The 20,299-nt window shown below is 30.4% G+C and overlaps 2 protein-coding genes across 2 annotated transcripts in view; one reads left to right on the plus strand and one right to left on the minus strand.

The window, feature by feature from the left end:
* LOC126749087 (twinfilin) overlaps positions 1–20,299 on the plus strand; it is a 92,647-nt gene that overhangs the window by 70,693 nt on the left and 1,655 nt on the right. The gene's annotated exons all lie outside the window — the stretch shown is intronic.
* On the minus strand, positions 3,054–3,837 carry LOC126749091 (uncharacterized). The gene is made up of 2 exons (XM_050458720.1): positions 3,621–3,837; positions 3,054–3,570 (listed from the first exon to the last, which is right to left on the minus strand). The coding sequence occupies exons 1-2, from the start codon at positions 3,710–3,712 to the stop codon at positions 3,105–3,107; spliced, it is 558 nt and encodes a 185-aa protein (XP_050314677.1). The 5' UTR covers positions 3,713–3,837; the 3' UTR covers positions 3,054–3,104.

Raw genomic sequence — 20,299 nt, forward strand, 5'->3', positions numbered from 1 at the left:
AGCGGACTTTTAAGTTGTTGGTTTCGTCTATAAATTTATTTCCTGTCATGATATCTCCCTTTTTTAAGTTACATTTTATAATTTTTAGAGACCCACTTAGAATGTTTAAGGGGATTTCGTAACATGGAAATTTTTCTCCTCTATAGAGTAAGGTTATGTATGGTCTGTAGCTTTGAAATGCAGTCACTAGATATGGAGTTTTATTGTTATTCCAAAACTCAGGTCTATGTATTATTTTAGATCTAATATTATTTATGATTTGAATAATAGGGTGATTTTCGAAATTAGTTTGAAAGCCAGTAGTTTTCTCCTGTATTCTAGGTCTATCATAGATGCTTCCGCTAACAATGCCACTCTGGGCGTAGAGCGCATACATCCCATACATATGCGTAAGCCCTCGTAAAACACCACGTCCAATCCATTCAGAGCCGTTCCTGCACACGGTTTAAAAAATATCGAACCGAAATCTAGATGAGATTGTACCAAAGCAAAAAAGGCAGTCAAGAGGGTGTTTGGGTCTGCACCCCACCATACTTTACACAATGCTCTTAGGACGTTCAGTGACTTTATTTTTAATTTTTAAGATGTGAGGTGGCCACTTTAGATTCTCTTGCAATACTATTCCCAAATATTTGACGTTTTGTTTAAAGGGGATAACTGAATTATTAATTTGTATGGGAAAATAAAAATCAAGCCGATCTGAGCACTAAAAGTGAGGTTATAACCCAAATTAATTGAGACTCTTTCCTATTGGACATGAATGAATATAACCTTAGACAAAAAATATTCCACTTTACGGATTTTAATGATTTTTTAAATGAAAGTTAAAGAACAGTTCAAAGAAACTTTTAAAACAAACATCAAGCAGATCTGAGCACTAGGAATGGAGCTATAGCTCAAATTACCTGAAACTGTCTCTCCACTTGGACGTGACTTCCAAAAACTTGGATAAAAAAGCATGATTCTTTCAATGAAAGCTAAAGAACAGTCCAAGGATACTCCTAATATAAAAATCAAGCCGATCTGGGCACTAAAAGTGAGGTTATAACCCAATTTAATTGAGACTCTTTCCTCTTGGACATGATTGAATATAACCTTGGATAAAAAAGATTCCCCTTTACGGATTTTAATGAGTTATGGCTGAAGTTACCTGAAATTATCTTCTCCTTGGACATGACGCTTCTGAATATGGATTTTCATGATTGTTTCAACAAAAGCTTAAGAACAATCCAATCAAACTTTTAAAATAAAAATGAAGCTAATCTGAGTACTAGAAGTTAAATTATGACTTAGGTTAGCTGATACAGTAAAACCCTTTTCCCTCCTGGAAATGATTTCCATATAACCTTTGATAAAAAAGGTTCCAATGCATGGATTTTCATAATTCTTTCAATAGCAGTTGACAAACAGTACAAGGAAATTCGTAAAATAAAAACCAAGCAGATCTGAGTATTGTAAGTAAAGTTATGGCTCAAGTTACCTGGAACTGTCTTTCCTCTTGGACATGACTTCCAAAAATGTCAATAAACAAGCTTCTAATGCATGGAATTTCATGATTTGTCAGTCAAAGCTGAAGAACAATCCAATCAAACTTTTAAAATAAAATGAAGCTTATCTGAGTACTAGAAATGAAATTATGACTCAAGTTAGCCAATACAGTAAGACCGTTCTCTCTCCTGAACATGATTTCTATTTAACCTTGGATTAAAAATGTTAGAATGCATGGATATTCATAATTCTTTCAATAACAGTTGACAAACAGTACAAGGAAACTTCTAAAATAAAAATTAAGCAGATCTGAGTACTAGAAGTGAAGTTATGACTCAAGTTACCTGGAACTGTCTTTCCTCTTGGACATGACTTCCAAAAATGTCAATAAACAAGCTTCTAATGCATGGAATTTCATGATTTTTCAGTAAAAGTTGAAGAACAATCTAATTAAACTTTTAAAATAAAATGAAGCTTATCTGAGTACTAGAAGTGAAATTATGACTCAAGTTAGCTGATATAGTAAAATCCTTTTCCCTCTTGAAAATGATTTTTATATAACCTTGGATAAAAAGGGTTCCAATGCATGGATTTTCATAATTCGTTGAATAGCAGTTGGCAAACAGTACAAAGAAACTTCTAAAATAAAAATCAAGCGGATTTGAGTATTAGAAGTGAAGTTATAGCTTAAGTTATTTGGAACTGTCTTTCCCCTTGGACATGACTTTCAAAAACTTTAATAAAAAAGCTTCTAATAAACGGATTTTCATGATTCTTTCAATGGAAGTTGAAGAACAGTCCAAGCAAACTTCTAAAATAAAAATCAAGTTGATCTGAGTACTAAAAGTAAAATTATGATTCATCTTACCTTAAACAAATTTCTCTCTTAAACGTGAATTGAATAATCTTGGATAAGAATGGTTCAAATGCATAGATTGTACGCTGAAGAATAGTCCAAGGCAATTTCTAAAACATAAATCAAACCAATCAGATCCTTATAAGTAAAATTATGATTCATCGTACCGATAAATGTCTTCCCTCTTGAACATGGTTTCCATAACCTTCGATAAATAAGTTTCCAGTGCATAGATTTTCAAGATTTTTTGAATAAAAGCTGAAGAGAGTTCCAAGGAATTTTCTTAAACAAAAACCATGTCGATCTGAGTATTAGAAGTAAAATTATCATTCAATCTCCTTAAAACTGATTTCTCTGTTGGACAATCTTAAATAAAAAAGGTTCTATGATTTTTTAAACAAAATCTGAAGAAAAATCCAGGGCAACTTCAAAAACATAAATCAAGCTGAACCTAGAAATAAAACAATGATGCAGATTACCTGAAACTATTTTCCCCTCTTGGAAATTGTATCTAGAACTTTCATGATTCTTTTCACAAAAGCTAACGAATACTCCAAAGAAACTGCTAAAATAAATATTGAGCTGATCTGAGTACTAGAAGTGAAATTGTGACTCAAGTTACCTGCTGAACTCTCTTATCTTATTCTAACATACACTCACTCAAAAATGGTCTAGTTTTACCTCATTCACACTAAAACTAAAACACACCTTTACAGAAAAAAAGGCAAACTAATTTATTAAATGAACATAAAAAAAAACATTATTCATTTCTAAGTTCATTGTCAACTGCCTCATCGAGTTCTTCTATGGTTTCCATTCTATATTCTTCTCCAAGTTGTTCTTCCTGTTCATCTACAACTTCTAACGTATGTTCTTCTTCGGGTTTATCCTCATGTTCCTCCTTGTCTTCCCCTTCAGGTTTTCCTTGTTGTTCTTCTATACGCTCTTCTTCTATAGGTTCTTCTTTGGTCTTCTCTAGGTTCCATTTTTCTTCCACAAATTCTTCTTGAACCTCAGTTTCCCCCTCAGCCAAGTTAAGCCATGGAATAGAGTTTTTCATGCCAAACCTGGTGAGAGCCACTCGTTCCGGATCTGTCAGTTCCAAATGAACTTGTTCACACATTTTTCTCCGCCAGATTTCGAAACTGAGTCTCTCTCGTGCATTTAATACGTTAAAATAGACGTGGACTGGTGGAACGCGGAAACGCGGTACCGGAAATACTAATCTAAAAAAGAAATTCGTGAAGAACTATGCGTGTTTTGTGTTCAAACTTACCCGCTTAGATAAAAGTTGCATTGTTCCAATTTCTCTTTTAGCTGTTGGGTGTTTCTGCCAGTGTAATAGTTTTTGATGTATCTCGGATCCATAGTCTTACAGAATAAATAGGTAAAGCTGGGTAAAACTGAGTAAAAACGGGTAAAATCGGGTAAAACGCGGTAGAAAGTCAATAATTGTCAGATGACAAGCGATGACAAGTATTAACTGAATAGAATTGACAGTTGTTTGCGGCAGAGACCACCTTGGTGGCGCCAACGGCAACGTAATGGACTATGGTCAGGAGGTTGCAGGTTCAAATCCTGTGACCGCCAATGATAAACTTTGTTTTTTTTTTATAATTTTTATGTTTTTAAATGTTATTTTTTTTATGAATAAATCTAGTTTTATATTTAATTATGAGTGTAAAATATTATAATATCAGATTTAAAAAGAGAAAATTTTTTCTGTTTTGGTTGGACTTTTTTTTAATAACTGTCATCTTAAAAGGAGGTCTGATCTGCATTCTGAGTAAGCCATATCTCCTTGTCATGCATCTGCAATTGTGTCCTGCCGCAAATTATAGTTTCCACCATTCGGACGCCGACGACGCGTCGCGACGCCATGTTACCCTGTCAACAAAACGTGGCTTGCATTACGTTCGGATTAATTTATAAGGTTATTCTGCTGAATCCTATATTTGAAGAGACGCCGTCCAGACAAGCAACGCTATTTGGTTGCTTACATGTACAATTTAAGGGATATTTGTTTGATGAATGCAATTCTGATAAGCCTGAATGCTCTTCATATGAGTATGTAATAAATTTTATTCCAACGTTTTTGTTCAATATTTTCCTTAGTCACACACATATAAGTTATTGGCCAACTTATCTTTTTGAGTCATCCAGGAGATAATTTTTTTTTATAGGCTCTCTACCACTTTTGCATTTTATTGGTGACCCTAGAATATAAACAAAAATATTCCCTTATCAGTAACTTGGGTAAAATTTGGAAAAATATCCGAAAACTAGTAACTAAAAGCCCTACAACTTTCCCCATTTAATCAATTTTCTATCTCTTATAGTTTCCAAGATACCCATACATGTACACCCAATTTGGGCCACACTGTATATTTACTCTGAATTGATGGAATTTACTCAACTGCCTGGAAGAAATCAAATTATTCTTCCAAGCAACTTAACTGAAAATTGTTACCATCCTTTTTTTTTTGTTTGAGGGTTCAATACGTTGACTAATTCTCTCTTTATGGGATGATTGAATTCATTCAACTATCTGAAAGTAATAAAAATATTCGTCCAGGCAGTTGAGTGATTTACGCTTTTTGTTCACTATAAGATGATTAAACTGCCTGATAGCCGATCACAAATAACATTTCCAAATAACAATTCATGGTTTAACCATCATTGGACAGTCAACAATTCCTGATATGAATGGGTCAAATCAGATGAATTTAAAGACCCTTTCCAGGCAATTGGGTATACTAAATAATCTGGAAAGGGTATACATGTGACGTACTATAAAGATTATGAATGGAAAGTCAAATATTGCTGCCTTCCAATACTACCTATGTATATGTCCTAATTCATCTTAAACGGCAACAAGGATTGACAGGAGTTGAAATCTTGCATATTTGATGTTTAAGTTTTTTTTGTGGTATACCTTTTATTAAAACAGCACTAATAATAATATAGTTTATTATCTCACATTTTCTGGAAAAAATTTGACAACAAAACAGTTCATGATCTACATTTTGTTTTTTGTGTGGTCTCTTAGAGAAATAATGGATGATATGTTTCGATTCAATTACCTTGATTTTATACACATTTGGCAATTTAAAAGTAGATTTGTTTACATTTAGCTTTGTCCATGGACTATTTTATTTTAGTGATTTGATATGAATAAATACTCTCTTCCTGTATATCATAGTTGAATTCCTATTTAATTAATGCAGACAGTCAATTGATATGTGACCCCACTTGTAAAGGAATCTGCTTTATGACATATTAACGAATGCATACCAAATACACATTTAATCATCCAGATATTCGGAGACTAATTTGCTTTGACGTGAATTGCTTTTGTATGCTATATTAAACCGGAAACGTCAATCTCCCTAGCTCTCTCAAAACAACTTTTCGGGCATATTATAACGATGAATTCGGCTTACTAGCATAACAAAGAAACGCTCGATATCTGGATAAAACGTTAATTAGATCTTAAGTCCTATCGCGTGTTTCCTTCATAGGAACGACGTGAAATTAAGACGTTTTCTATTGTCTGGAGAGTCTACTGCGGCTTGGCACAATGCAGTTCAGAAAGTCGAAGGATTAATAATTAGTCTTTTGTCATCGAAGACAAAAGTAACTGGGTCCCGATTGAACTATAATAGGTTTAGTGCAGCCAGGAAGCATTATGTTAAATTAGTATTTAGAATAAATTATGTGTATATTAAAGAAGGTTCTTCACTAAACAACGTTCTATCCCAAGCAACACTGAACCGTATATTAAACGTTGAAAACGATCTACTACCATCTGTTACATTGTTTTATTCAAACCTACAACCTTAAAATAGCTGTATATTATTAATAGAGTTTAGGATTGTGTGATTATTTGCTACTTCCGGGCTTACTCTAAAATGGTCGAGAAATTCTATAATAGTAATAGTTATATTCTATTATTATATTCCACTAAATTGGGACACAGTTACATCAAAATAATTCTCGTAAAAGTAAATCTTCCTTAAAAGTCTGTGTCGGAATCAACAAAATTCTGATCAGATTCTTCCGACGATTCAAAATCACTCATCTCCTTAATGTTTATTTTTAGACTAATCCTAGAATTTTTCAAAACAAATAGCAAGGACTATACAAAAGGATAAAATACAAACAACATTTTAGAGGTTAAGTTTGTATTCCAAAGATCAGCGTTGACTAGCTGCACGAATTCTCTGACACTTTGCTTGAAATAAATCCGAAAACAAGTCTGATTATCAGATGACAATCAGAAATTTGTGTAAGAACATCAAACTTTTGGTTTGAAACCGATCAGAAGTTTCATTTTACTCTATTGCGCATGTTTATTTGTCGAAAACTTGTTTCTTACTGCTGTGAGAACAAACCTTTCAACGTATAAAATACAAGTTTCTATCAGTGGTGAAGCGTAAATTTTTTTTTCAGGTAGACAAACAATAAAAATCGTTAATTAGAGAGAAATGTGTATTCAATATTATTCACTTTAATGAAATACAGAATGAAAGCGCATGAAGTATTAACTCAAAGAGAAAAATTATGTAGTGATATAAAAAAGAAATAAATAATTACTACTAGCATAAAAAGATAGATAGATAAAAATAAATACTACTTACAAAAAAACACAACATAGGTATAACCATAACTTATAAATCCATAATATCCATTATTTTAAAATTAATTAAAGACAAATAAAAACACAACTAAAATACAATTGACAATATCGAACAGTCCTCTATCTATCCAAAACCTTTTCTATACACCCAAAAATAAAAATTCTAATTATTAAATTACTACAGCACGCGCCCGCACCAAATGCCAAATGCAGATTTATCAAAACAAAAATGAAGATGTATCGCGGCCGACCAGATCAAGCGTGTCCATAGACCATACCTCAACAGCATAATAAAATAGCTGGTCGACTTCGATAGACAAATAGTATACATTAATTGGGACTCGTATACATCAACCCTGCATTTTTATTTTAATTTGTGCGTCAGGCGGGGTGCGCCTTCGGATTAATCATTATTAGATACTATTTAATAATAGTAAGGAGAGGCTACGTTCAGTGTTAATTTTTTTTTTATTTTAATTCAACAATTACATGAAATAATTACGTGATAAATTAATAACAAATAACTGGATAATTTTGGGTAGACAGTGTCTACCTTTGCTACTCGTGCTTCGCCACTGGTTTCTATATCCTTTTTATAAACGTCCTTAGATAAACAAAAAACTTATACCATGGTAAACGTATCCAAAAATCTCATCCATTATTCTCTAAGGGACCAACATACAAAATTGACGAAAACACAAAGTCACGGTCTCACAGCATGTAATAAACGGGCCACACGTGTTTCGCTCTAATTAGAGCATCATCAGGCCTTTAGAAGCCATCCACACTTTTCATTTTATGTACTGTGAAGTGTGTGGATGGCTTCTAAAGGTCTGGTGATGCTCTAATTAGAATTTTTTATCTATAAATTCATACGTATATCAAAAACTTTCATTAAATGATATTTTTATACATAAATTATACGCTGAAATTAAAACTCGTTTTTATACAAAAATAAACAAAACATTTATTCAATTCTTTAAACAAACAAATTATCCTATGGAACAAGACAAATTAACAAAAAGATTCTACGTAAAATAAAAAAAATGTAAACAAAATTACACCTTGTCAGTTTTATAAAAGTGCCGGTTTAATTTTAGCCAGTTCTTTACGTATCCAGTCGTATACGATATTTCTACTATATTCGTTGGCTTGCTAAATTTGTACCTACATAACATTAATATAAACACGCATTGAATACATACCAACAAACGAAGTTAACGCTTGTGAAACCATCGAATATTATTGTAAGAAGATTACCTTTAGCACAAGTACCAACGCAAAGGCACACAATTTATACGTATACTGTATACCATTTATATACTCATTTGAAAACGTCTTATATACGTTTATTTTCATTAACTTTTTGACTGAAACTCTATTTATCTGAAAATCACAGTAATCAGTTTAGTAGAGAACCCACAATGCAGTGCTTTTTAAGTCAAATCATTTAAAGAATAAGCTATTAATTGACGATATGCCAGAAAAAATATACGTTTTAGGTATACGTTAAAAAGTAGTAACATTTATTTACTATAATAAATATATATGTTACGATGATATGAAGATAAAGTCTTATAATATGCGTATATACGCTAGAAATTATATACTATTTTTAAATGAACAATACGTTAAATAAATGTATATACTATACAGTGTTCCTTGGGATGGTCATTATCATTCAAGTACAGGGTTTTTCCCCATATATTGACCCTCCCTCTAGAGGGGTTAGGTGAAAAGTAAAAAAAAAACGTTATGCAAAACTTTAAAATTTTTGTTTCGATGTCAAATTTTGACAGGTGGTTAGTTTTTTCTTATGGAACACCCTGTATACGACTTCATAGTTAAAAAGAGAGGAATTTTTTGATTTCAAATAAATATAGTTTAACTACTTTTAATTAAATATTGAAGATCTTGGTGCATTGTTATTGGCATTTATTAGGAAACAAATAATTCTATTATAAATTATATTAGCGAAGATCATCATAGACAATTTATAATTAATACGATACACAAAATTAAACAAGTATATTTGTAAAAAAAAAAATATCTCGTAATAATTAATAAATCTTGATAGCAAAATGATACCGAAAGAAGTCGTGCATATTCTCAAAGAGGCCTTGCGAACAACACAACAAGTCTCAGTCTCAGATCAAACTGGTGACACGTGTTTCGCTCCTAAGAGCATCATCAGATCTTAAGAAAGTTAAAAACACTCCCGACTGGGTCAATTATACAATGTAAATGACCAATGTGTGTGTATAATTGATCCAGTTGAGCGGGTTTTTAACCTTCTTAAGGTCTGATGATGCCCTTAGGAGCGAAACATGTGTCACCACTTTAACCAATAAAATAAATTTTTTGAGACCGAGACCGTTTTTTTTAATGATAACTGATAGTTTTTGTAATAAACGTGAAACACTAACAATCCCAAGCAACACACGATGGTTAAATAAACGTTTGTTTTTGGTTGAACTTCAACTATAAGTATCGGATAAAATGTCCGCATAATATATGTTGAGGAATTTAATATTATGTTTAACTAAAGGTTTATTACATATTAATAATATATAATTATTATTTCATAAAAGTTAAACGTTTACGTATGGTATATTGTGTACTATTTAAAGACGTTTATGAAATGCGTTTACTGAAATTAGATTTATTTTTAAATAACTTTACTACCGATGTAGATATTTTTTTTTAATTTGCAGATGTGTTTTATGCATTGTCGACGTATAAAGAAAAAAAATTATTTTTATCAGTGGCGTCCATAAGAGATTTATCGTAAATATTATTTAATAGAAAAAAGTATATCACTGCATTTTTCTAAAATAAATTTTATTCTTTAAAATCTTATTTGGTATAATTATTGTTTTATACACGTTGATGCATTTCCTATTTTTTTAAGATTTCACTATAAGATATATACGCGTATGAAAAGTATATCGATTTCTACACAGTGGCATATATGTGATAGCGGGGTCATTTTATCACATATTTGTGGCGTAGCGATTAAGTGTAAAGACTAGCCAAGTAAATCCCTTGTCAATTGTTTTAAATACGGAAATGTTCTCTCTTGTGTAAACAGAATCGTATATGATACGCGTATATTCTACAGTTTAATAAATATACCAATAGTTTTAATTTAAAAACTGTATTTTTGAACCCAGGTAATGAGAAGTTGTCTAGAACCAAAAAAAAATGAAATTTTTTAAAAACTTAATGACTTATCTTAAAGAAACTGAATTTCCACTTATTTGCGACCAAAAATGGCACAAGTACTGCAATTTTCATAGCGATACGCCTTGTTTTCGAAAAATAAAATGGGTTTTTTCACGTTTCACTCGAAAACCTTAAGGTTATGTGAAAAAATTATATATACAAGAACTGTAGATTTTTTTATCACCTATAATTTTCTTAAAAAGCATTTTTTTCTCAGGCAATTATTTTTTGCAGAAAAATCGTTTTTCATTAACCCTACTCTTAGCCCCCCACCCACCCCACTCTACTTACCAGTAAAAAAATGTTTTCAAAAATCATTATTTGCCAAAATAATACGCATAAATAACAGTTGGTTTCGTCGCTAATATTTAATATAAAAACACGATTTGTTTATTTCAATTTGATATAATTATACTTATGTATAATATTAATTTATTTACATTATTATTTTTGCATTTTTTTTATTGATTTACATTTGTAATTCTTTTTATTATGATTTTTTGTAATTCTATAGATTTGATATATTTGGTTATTTGTTTTTTAAGTCTCCTTGTATGTCGTTCAATGAACGTAAGTTCAATATATTCAACCGGAAATTCAGCCAAAAGCTCTGTGTTACTCTTGAACAATGATAAAGATGAAACTGCTCTTTTTCTATCTAAATACCTCAGCAAGGAATTATTCGACCATCGAAGCAGAAAAATAAGCCTTAACATCAACACTCTTCATTTCAATAGAGCGAATCCTAGAACGCTAAATAGGCATTCCAGGGAAACTGGAATACCGGGTAACCTGGAAAAGCACTTGGATGATACATTTTAAAGAAGGTATTGAGGGACAGCGATATGATGCGCACTGCTGATTTTACCTGGATCAATTAGTGATTCACGAACACATCTATTGAAATAGAAAATTAATTTGCCATTTGCCATGATTTGCAAGGCCTTTTTTTTAAGCTTTTCTAGAATGATATTGATCATGGATCAATGACAAATCTTCAGCTAAAGGTTAGGGGGGGGGTCAATATATATATGCCTGTACATTTGTTTAATATAAATTTGCCGTTCAAAGCTTGCCAACTATTAATTTACCGAAGTGGCATAGCGGGTTTCCGAAAGCAGCCATATATCAGTACAAGAAAATGTGCCGAAGTTATACCCCGAATACAAATTTCGCCTCGTTTGTTTTGTTAACTTAGGCGGTTGTCGAACAGAGTGCATTCTCTCCGATAAGAGAAACTTGCGGAACAGCTATTAATATCAATTCAATTTCGTGCATTAAAACGCGACCGAGATCATTAATCCTGACCTAATAACTTATACTGTTAAAATAAAACCCATTATGCGGTGCTACGTGCATCACCAAGAGATTAGAGAAAAACAACAATCTCATTTCTATGCTGAAGTTAATCAATAAAGGAGACATTTTCCTAATTTTTAATTCAAAACTCTCGCCAATTAATAACTTCCTCACTTCACATGAGGTTGTGGAATGTGGAATTCAATCCTAGAAAGAGAGAATAAGTGCACATTTTTTATGGAGGCTCCCAAAAAATAAAAGCACAAATTTTGAAAAATAGCAAAAAATAATACAAATGTACAAATAGTTGGAAGTTAATTAGGTCTATCTCAGACCAACCCATTACCAGATTTATAAATAAAATAAGATATAATATGACCTGTTTATACTATAATAACCAAGAAAAATTATATTATATTATATTCGTATCAATCTACTCGGATAGCAGATACGTCCTATAAAGTGAACTTCAATTTTATAGCAGAATGAATCAAAATCCTAGAGAAACTGATGAAGAGCTGGAAAAAAATTATTTAAGGGTGGCTAATTTTTTTTCTAAAAAAGTTGCTATAACTCGTGAACCAAAGCAGTTAGGATGATGAAATTTTGCATAGAGGTTCTTCGTTTAATTTTATTAGAAACATTTTTCAGGATTTACCTGGAAAATATACTGGAACTTAAAAATAAAAATTTTAAGATTGGGTCTTATTTTTTTTCTTAACTCGAGAAACAAGGTATTTAGGATCATGAAATTTTATACAGAGATTCTTCATTTAATTTTATTAGACACCTATTTCAGGATTTTTTTGGAAAATAGACTGGAGGTTGAAAAAAAATTTTTTAGGGGTGGTTATTTTTTTTTTAATAACAAAATGTCTATAACTGGAGAATCAAAGCAATTAGGACTATGAAATTTGGTACAAAGGTTCTTCCTTTAATTTCATTCGACACATCTTTCAAGATTTTAAAAAAAATTATACTAGAAATTAAAAAAAAATTTAAGGGTGGTTCTCATTTTTTTTCTAAAAAAAATAACAAAGGGTTTATAACTCGAGAACCAAGGCAGTTAGGATAATGAAATTTTACACGAAAATTCTTTATTTAATTTTATTAGACACCTATTTCAGGTTTTTTTTGGAAAATAGACTGGGGCTTGAAAAAAAAACATTTTTAAGGGTGGCTATTTTTTTTTCTGAAAAAGAGACGAAATGGTTATAACTCGAGAATCAAGGCAGTTAGAATAATGAAATTTTACACAGAGATTCTTCATTTAATTTTATTAGACACCTATTTCAGGATTTATTCTGAAAAATACACTGGAATTTAAAAAAAAAATAATTAAGGGTGGCCTATTTTTTTTTCTAAAAAAATAACAAAATGTTTATAACTAGAAAACTATGATAGTTAGGATCATGAAATTTTATACAAAGATTCTCCATTTAATTTTATTATAGACATGCTTCAGGATTTTTGTTGAAAATTTACTGGAACTTGAAAAAAAAAATTAAGGGGGGCTATTTTTTTAGTAACAAAATGTCTATAACTTGAGAACCAAGGCAGTTAGGATAATGAAATTTTACACAGAGATTCTTCATTTAATTTAATGGAACTCCTATTTTAGGATTTTTCTAGAAAGCATACTGAAATTTAATTTTTTTTTTGTAAAATATACTGAAGCTTGAAAAAATTTTTAAAGGTGGTTATTTTTTTTTTTTTAATAACAAAATGTCTATAACTAAAGAACCAAAGCAATTAGGACTATGAAATTTTGTATAGAGATTCCTGATTTAATTTCATTACATACCTATTTCAGGATTTTTTTGGAAAATAGACTGGGGCTTGAAAAAAAATTTTTTAGGGGTGGCTATTTTTTTTCTGAAAAAGAGACAAAATGGTTATAACTCGAGAACCAAGGCATTTAGAATAATGAAATTTTGCACAGAGATTCTTCATTTAATTTCATTAAACACCTATTTCAGGATTTATTTTGAAATATACACTGGAATTTGAAAAAACAAATTAAGGGTGGTTTATTTTTTTTCTAAAAAAATAACAAAATGTTTTTAACTAGAAAACTATGACAGTTAGGATCATGAAATTTTATACAGAAATTCTCCATTTAATTTTATTATAGACTTGTTCTAGGATTTTTCTGGAAAATATCCTGGAACTTGAAAAAAAAATTTAAGGATGGCTATTTTTTTAGTAACAAAATGTCTATAACTTGAGAACCAAAGCAATTAGGATTATGAAATTTTGTACAGAGATTCTTTATTTAATTTCATTAGATACCTATTTCAGGATTTTTTTGGAAAATAGACTGGAGGTTGAAAAAAATTTTTTTAAAAGTGGTTATTTTTTTTTTAATAACAAAATGTCTATAACTGGAGAATCAAAGCAATTAAGACTATGAAATTTTGTACAAAGGTCCTTCATTATATTTCATTCGACACATATTTCAGGATTTTAAAAAAAATTATACTAGAAATTAAAAAAAAAAATTAAGGGTGGTTCTCATTTTTTTTTCTAAAAAAATAACAAAGGGTTCATAACTCGAGAACCAAGGTAGTTAGGATAATGAAATTTTACACAAAGATTCTTCATTTAATTTTATTAGACACCTATTTCAGGATTTTTTTGGAAAATAGACTGAGGCTTGAAAAAAAATTTTAAAGGTGGCTATTTTTTTTGTCTGAAAAAATTACAAAATATCTATAACTCAAAAACCAAGGCAGTTAGGATAATGAAATTTTACAAAGAGATTCTTCATTTAATTTCATTAGACACCTATTTCAGGATTTATTCTGAACAATACACTGGAGTTTAAAAAAAAAATTAAGGGTGGTTTATTTTTTTTCTAAAAAAATAACAAAATGTTTACAACTAGAAAACTATGATAGTTAGGATCATGAAATTTTATACAGAGATTCTTGATTTAATTTTATTAGACACCTATTTCAGGATTTTTTTGGAAAATAGACTGGAGTTTGAAAAAAACATTTTTAAGGGTGGCTATTTTTTTTCTGAAAAAGAGACAAAATGGTTATAACTCGAGAATCAAGGCAGTTAGAATAATGAAATTTTGCACAGAGATTCTTCAATTAATTTCATTAGACACCTATTTTAGGATTTATTCTGAAAAATACGCTGGAATTAAAAAAATAAATAATTAAGGGTGGCCTATTTTTTTTTCAAAAAAATTACAAAATGTTTATAACTATAAAGCCATGACAGTTAGGATCATGAAATTTTATACAGGGATTCTTAATTTAATTTCATTGCGCACCTATTTCAGGATTTTTCAGGAAAATATACTGGAAGTTGGAAAAAAATTAAGGGTGGCTAATTTATTTTTTTTTTTAAATAGCAAAATATTTATAACTGGAGAACTATATCAATTAGGATCATGTAATTCTAAACGAAGATTCTTCATTTAATTTCATCACATACCTATTTCAGGATTTTTCTGGAAAATATACTGGAACTTAAAAAAAAAAATTAAGGGGGATTTTTTTTTTAACTCGATTAATACACCATAAATATTTGATGAAATTCTTCAGAAAAACCACTGTTTTTCATATAAATTATCCAATCTAATAACCCTGTTTTTATACTAAATATTTATATGCAAAATTATATTAAATTTAAATAAACAGTATTAATTAATTAAATATTGATTATATATTGTCTGCAAAAACATTGTTTTTTTATCAACACAACCCTTACCCCCCCACCCACCCCAAACATTTGCCCAATAAGAAATTCCTTTGAAAAATCACTGATTCCATAATATCCAATCTAATAGCACTGTTTTTGTATTAAATATTTATTAATATACATATATATAATTATACCAAATTTAAATAAAAAAACTGTGTTATTAGATTGGACATTAATGACAAAACCAGCTGTTATTCATGCGTATTATTTTGAAAAACAATAATTCTTGAGAACTGGTTTTCTTACTGGTAAGTTGTGTGGGGTGGGTGGGGGGGTAAGTGTAATATTAGTGAAAAACATTTTTTTTGCATAAAATAATTGCCTGAGAAAAAAATGCTTTTTAAGAAAATGATAGGTGATAAAAAAATCTAGTTTTTGTATCTATACTTTTCTCATATAATATATAAATAAGATATAGAAATAAAAAAAACTCAAGACTACAAATTTGCTCAAAACTAAACAAGGATTTAAAAAATAAAATTTATTTCAGAAAAATGTAGTGGTGTATTTTTTTGCATTAAATTATATTTACATTAAAGCCCTTATGGACGACATTGGTAAAATTTAATTTTTTTCTTAGTACGTCAAAAAATGCCCCCTGATGCATAACACACATCTGCAAATTAAAAAAAAATATCTTCATTGGTAGTAAATTTATTTAAAAAAAAATCTCATTCTTTCAAACGCATTTTATAAACGTCTTTAAATACTATAGAATATACCATAAAATGTACATCTGGTTTAAACCAAAAATAAACGTTTTTTTAACCATCAGTTGCTTGGGTACCTAGGATGGAGGACTTTTATTGGATATGTAGATTAATAGAGTGATTATAAACCAGATGAACAGACCATGTCCAGAAACCGGAAATTGGAAATAACTGGATGAGGCGAGAACAAAACCGAAAGTTGACAATGATGATGAAAGTCCCTCTCATTTCCATTAAATAAAAAAAAAAGGCACCTTTTAAAGTGAAAATAAAAACGGTTTAACTAAATCTCCCTTTTTACAAATAAAGTGGCTTTGAATAGAAAAATATGCCGGCAATATAATTTTTAGTTAGGACTACACTACAAGCCGGGCATTAGGGCCGTTTTGTTTTCTATTTATTTTCGAAAAGCGCGCGCCGTAATAGCCCTAATAAATATACAGTACGGGATTTGGAATTTCGGAATAATTTTAATGAAAATGGTCCATTAACTTTCCGTTTTATGGTTCGAATTTACTGTAGGCAACGCGTTCGGGGGTGCCCGAATTTATACGAAAATAGCTCGCCGCCGTTATGGCCATAAATAGGGCCCAAATTATTATTTTATTTTGTAGTTTATGTTTACAGGGTAATTTCATTCTTTTTTTTTTTTTAATAGCGTTTTGGAAATGGTTACGTTTTTATTGCTTTTGATTTAGCTACATAAACTCGACTGAGCTCCAGAGGTGATATCTGTAACAGTGTATTAAAAAAAAGTGGTTCAGGGACATCAAAAACACATTTATAGAAAAACAATCTCGATATCCACGGTAACGACGTACATATTATTATATGCGTCTCTCTTATGGCGAAAAAAAGGAAAATCTGAACATTATTGAAACGACATGACAGGGTGAAAAGCCGATGCTTTCCCTTATCTTTTAAGCACGACCCTTCCCGTTGGCATCCCGAAATATTCCCGTATTTTAGGTATTTCTATATTAAAGTGCTTTTCGCGAAGTTCTAAAAGAGAGGCCGCGCTTTGTTTTATTAAAATAAAAGGAGCAAACAGAACCGGGATAATTTCCGTTTAAAATAAAAATAGTAATGAGCACTTCAAACCGTTATGCAACAACATGGAATGAGACAGAAATTAAAATATTCAAAAATATTCTACTACTTAAATGTTGATGGTATTTATTAAAGCATCTAATTGCCACGCGGAAGAGGGGAAACTAATTTAAAGTTTTTTTTTTTTTAATATTTATGACCGCATTGAAAAAAAAATTCTTTATGTAAATGTTAGTGAAAATGTGGTTATGATTCACGTCTATTAACTACTTATTACGCATGTAAATGAAGGAAAAATTGAATCACATGCAACGAAACCTGGAACATTTAACTGACATACAAGTGACTTGTAAAAAATTGTTTTTTATATCAGTAACAAGAACAATCTTTATAAATTGAATGTAACCCAGCCCAACCATCAAGAAGAGAAAAAATGGTTTTAAATTCCTAAAAAAAAATAAATATCTTGCATTAAAAAGGTGTTAATAAATATTTTAATTATAATAATTAAATAATGCAAGAAATCACTTTAAATGCCTTGAATTGTATAAAAAGCGAGTTTAAAGGCCTGGAATATACTTCAAAGGCAGTAACAAAATTGATGGGTGCCAAGATTATTTTATATACATCGTTTTAAACCTTTTAGAAGATGAGGCTCAAAAGGGGCATAAATAAATTTTTCTTAGCTTGATCATATTTTTATATGTAAAAATAAATTATGAACTTTTTTTTGCATTTCCCACTAGTCGATTTAAAGACTGGTCCTCTCAGACCTGGTACTACTCCAGAACTTTCTTCTCTTAAATTTACAGGAAAATCGGTAAAACCAATTTTCCGCAGTGTTTTCTTCTGAATAATTATCCACAAGTTTTCAACCAAGTTTTCATTCCACAAGAGTCCAAATGCCTTGAATATACTTCAAACGCAATATCAAATTTGACTTACGGTTATTCTCCGAAGCGTACCTCACCTTATATATTACCTAAGGAAATTTTATATACAGTGCTTAAACCTAAAAGATAGGGCTAATATTCCTGGAAAATTCTTAACTGGCCAGTCAGATTACGTGATCTAACGCTATTGGACTGTTTAAAAAAAAATTTAAAAACCGAGGAGTGCGCTCGTTAAAGGCATAAGGAAGTTGCATAGGCCGGCCAGAGCACCTGATCTAAAGTCTGTTAAAAATTCTAATAATAATTTTTTATTTCTTCCAGGCAGTTTAAGTTAATTTTTAATTAATTGGTAAAAATTCTGAATGACTTTAACTACGTGGAAAAAAATTAAAAATTGCTTATTTGGACTGTTTAAAAAAAAAACCTAAAAACCGATGAGTGCGGTCGTTAAAGGCATAAGGGAGTTGCATAGGCCGGCCAGAGCACCCGATCTAACGCCTGTTAAAAATTCTAATAGTAATTTTTTATTTCTTCCAGGCAGTTGAAGTTAATTTTTAATTAATTGGTAAAAATTCTGAATGACTTAAACTACGTGGAAAAAAATTAAAAATTGCTTAAATTTTATGTAAAAAATTAATAATGACTTCAACTGCCTGGAAAATCCAACTTCTTAGATGCCTCCTCTTTTGTACTTTACTTTGAATTACTTAAGAGATTACCTGATCTAACGCTATTGGACTGTTTAAAAAAAAATCTAAAAACCGATGAGTGCGGTCGTTAAAGGCATAAGGGAGTTGCATAGGCCGGCCAGAGCACCTGATCTAACGCCTGTTAAAAATTCTAATAATTTTTTATTTATTCCAGGCAGTTGAAGATATTTTTTAATTAATTGGTAAAAATTCTGAATGACTTTAACTACGTGGAAAAAAATTAAAGATTGCTCAAAATTCATGTATAAAATTAGTAATGACTTCAACTTCCTGGAAAATCCAACTTCTTAGATGCTTCCTCTTCTGTACTTTACTTTAAATTACTTAAGAGATTATTTGATCTAACGCTATTGGACTGTTTAAAAAAAATCTAAAAACCGATGAGTGCGGCTGTTAAAGGCATAAGAGAGTTTCATAGACCGGCCAGAGCACCTGATCTAACGCCTGTTAAAAATTTGAATAATAATTGCTAGTAATTTTTTATTTATTCCAGGCAGTTAAAGTCAATTTCTGGTAAAACTTAAAAACGACTTCAACTGCCTGGAAGATCTAACTTCTTAGATCATAAATGCCTCACTTTATATGCTTGTAAGTAGATTTTAATTTTTGTACTTAAAAAAAACTTTAGATTGCTTAAGATCTAACGCTATTGGACTGTTTAAAAAAAATCTAAAAACCGATGAGTGCGGTCGTTAAAAGCATAAGGGAGTTGCATAGGCCGGCCAGAGCACCTGATCTAACGCCTGTTAAAAATTCGAATAATAATTGCTAGTAATTTTTTATTTATTTCATGCAGTTGAAGTTACCTTTTAATTATCTGATAAAAATTCTGAATGACTTAAACTACGTGGAAAAAAATTAAAGATTGCTCAAATTTCATGTAAAAAATGGATAATGACTTCAACTGCCTGGAAAATCCAACTTCTTAGACCATAAATGCCTCACTTCAAATGCATGTAAGTAAAAAACTTTAGATTAATTAAGATTGCCTGATCTAACGCTATTACTGGACTGTTAAAAAAAAATCCAAAAACCGATTGCGGCCGTTAAAGCCATAAGTGAAATGCATAGGCCGACCAGAGCACCTGATCTAACGCCTGTTAAAAATTCAAATAATAATTGCTAATAATTTTGTATTTATTCTAGGCAGTTGAAGTTAATTTTTAACTATCTGTTAAAATTAAAAATGACCTAAACTACGTGGAAAAAAATTGATAATGACTTCAACTGCTTAGAAAATCCAACGTCTTAGACCATAAATGCCTCACCTCAAATGCCTGTAAGTAGATTTTAATTTCTGTACTAAAAAAAAAACTTTTGATTACTTATGATTACTTGATCTAACGCTATTGGACTGTTTAAAGAATTTACAAACTGCCTAAATGCGGTCCTAACTTTAACATCAGCAATCATTGTCTACAAGTTGATTTTGATTGTAAGACTAGCTTAATATATAAAAATAAATTATCAATTTAAAAATTGTTTTTTTTGCATTTTCCACCTTTCGATTTGAAAACTGACCCTTTCAGACTGCTAGTGCTCAAGACCTTTCGCTACTGAAAATTTCAGAAAAATAAGTAAAACCATTTTTACTTATTTCTAACCTAATTGAGTCTTTGGGAATTGTAGTAAGTTTGTCCAGGGACTTGTTATTCTCTTGTAAAATTCAACGTTCTATTTTGATTTGAACGCTAAAGAGAAAATTTGAG

The sequence above is a fragment of the Anthonomus grandis genome, chromosome 22, assembly GCF_022605725.1.
Source record: "Anthonomus grandis grandis chromosome 22, icAntGran1.3, whole genome shotgun sequence".
Taxonomy (NCBI): Eukaryota; Metazoa; Arthropoda; class Insecta; order Coleoptera; family Curculionidae; genus Anthonomus; species Anthonomus grandis.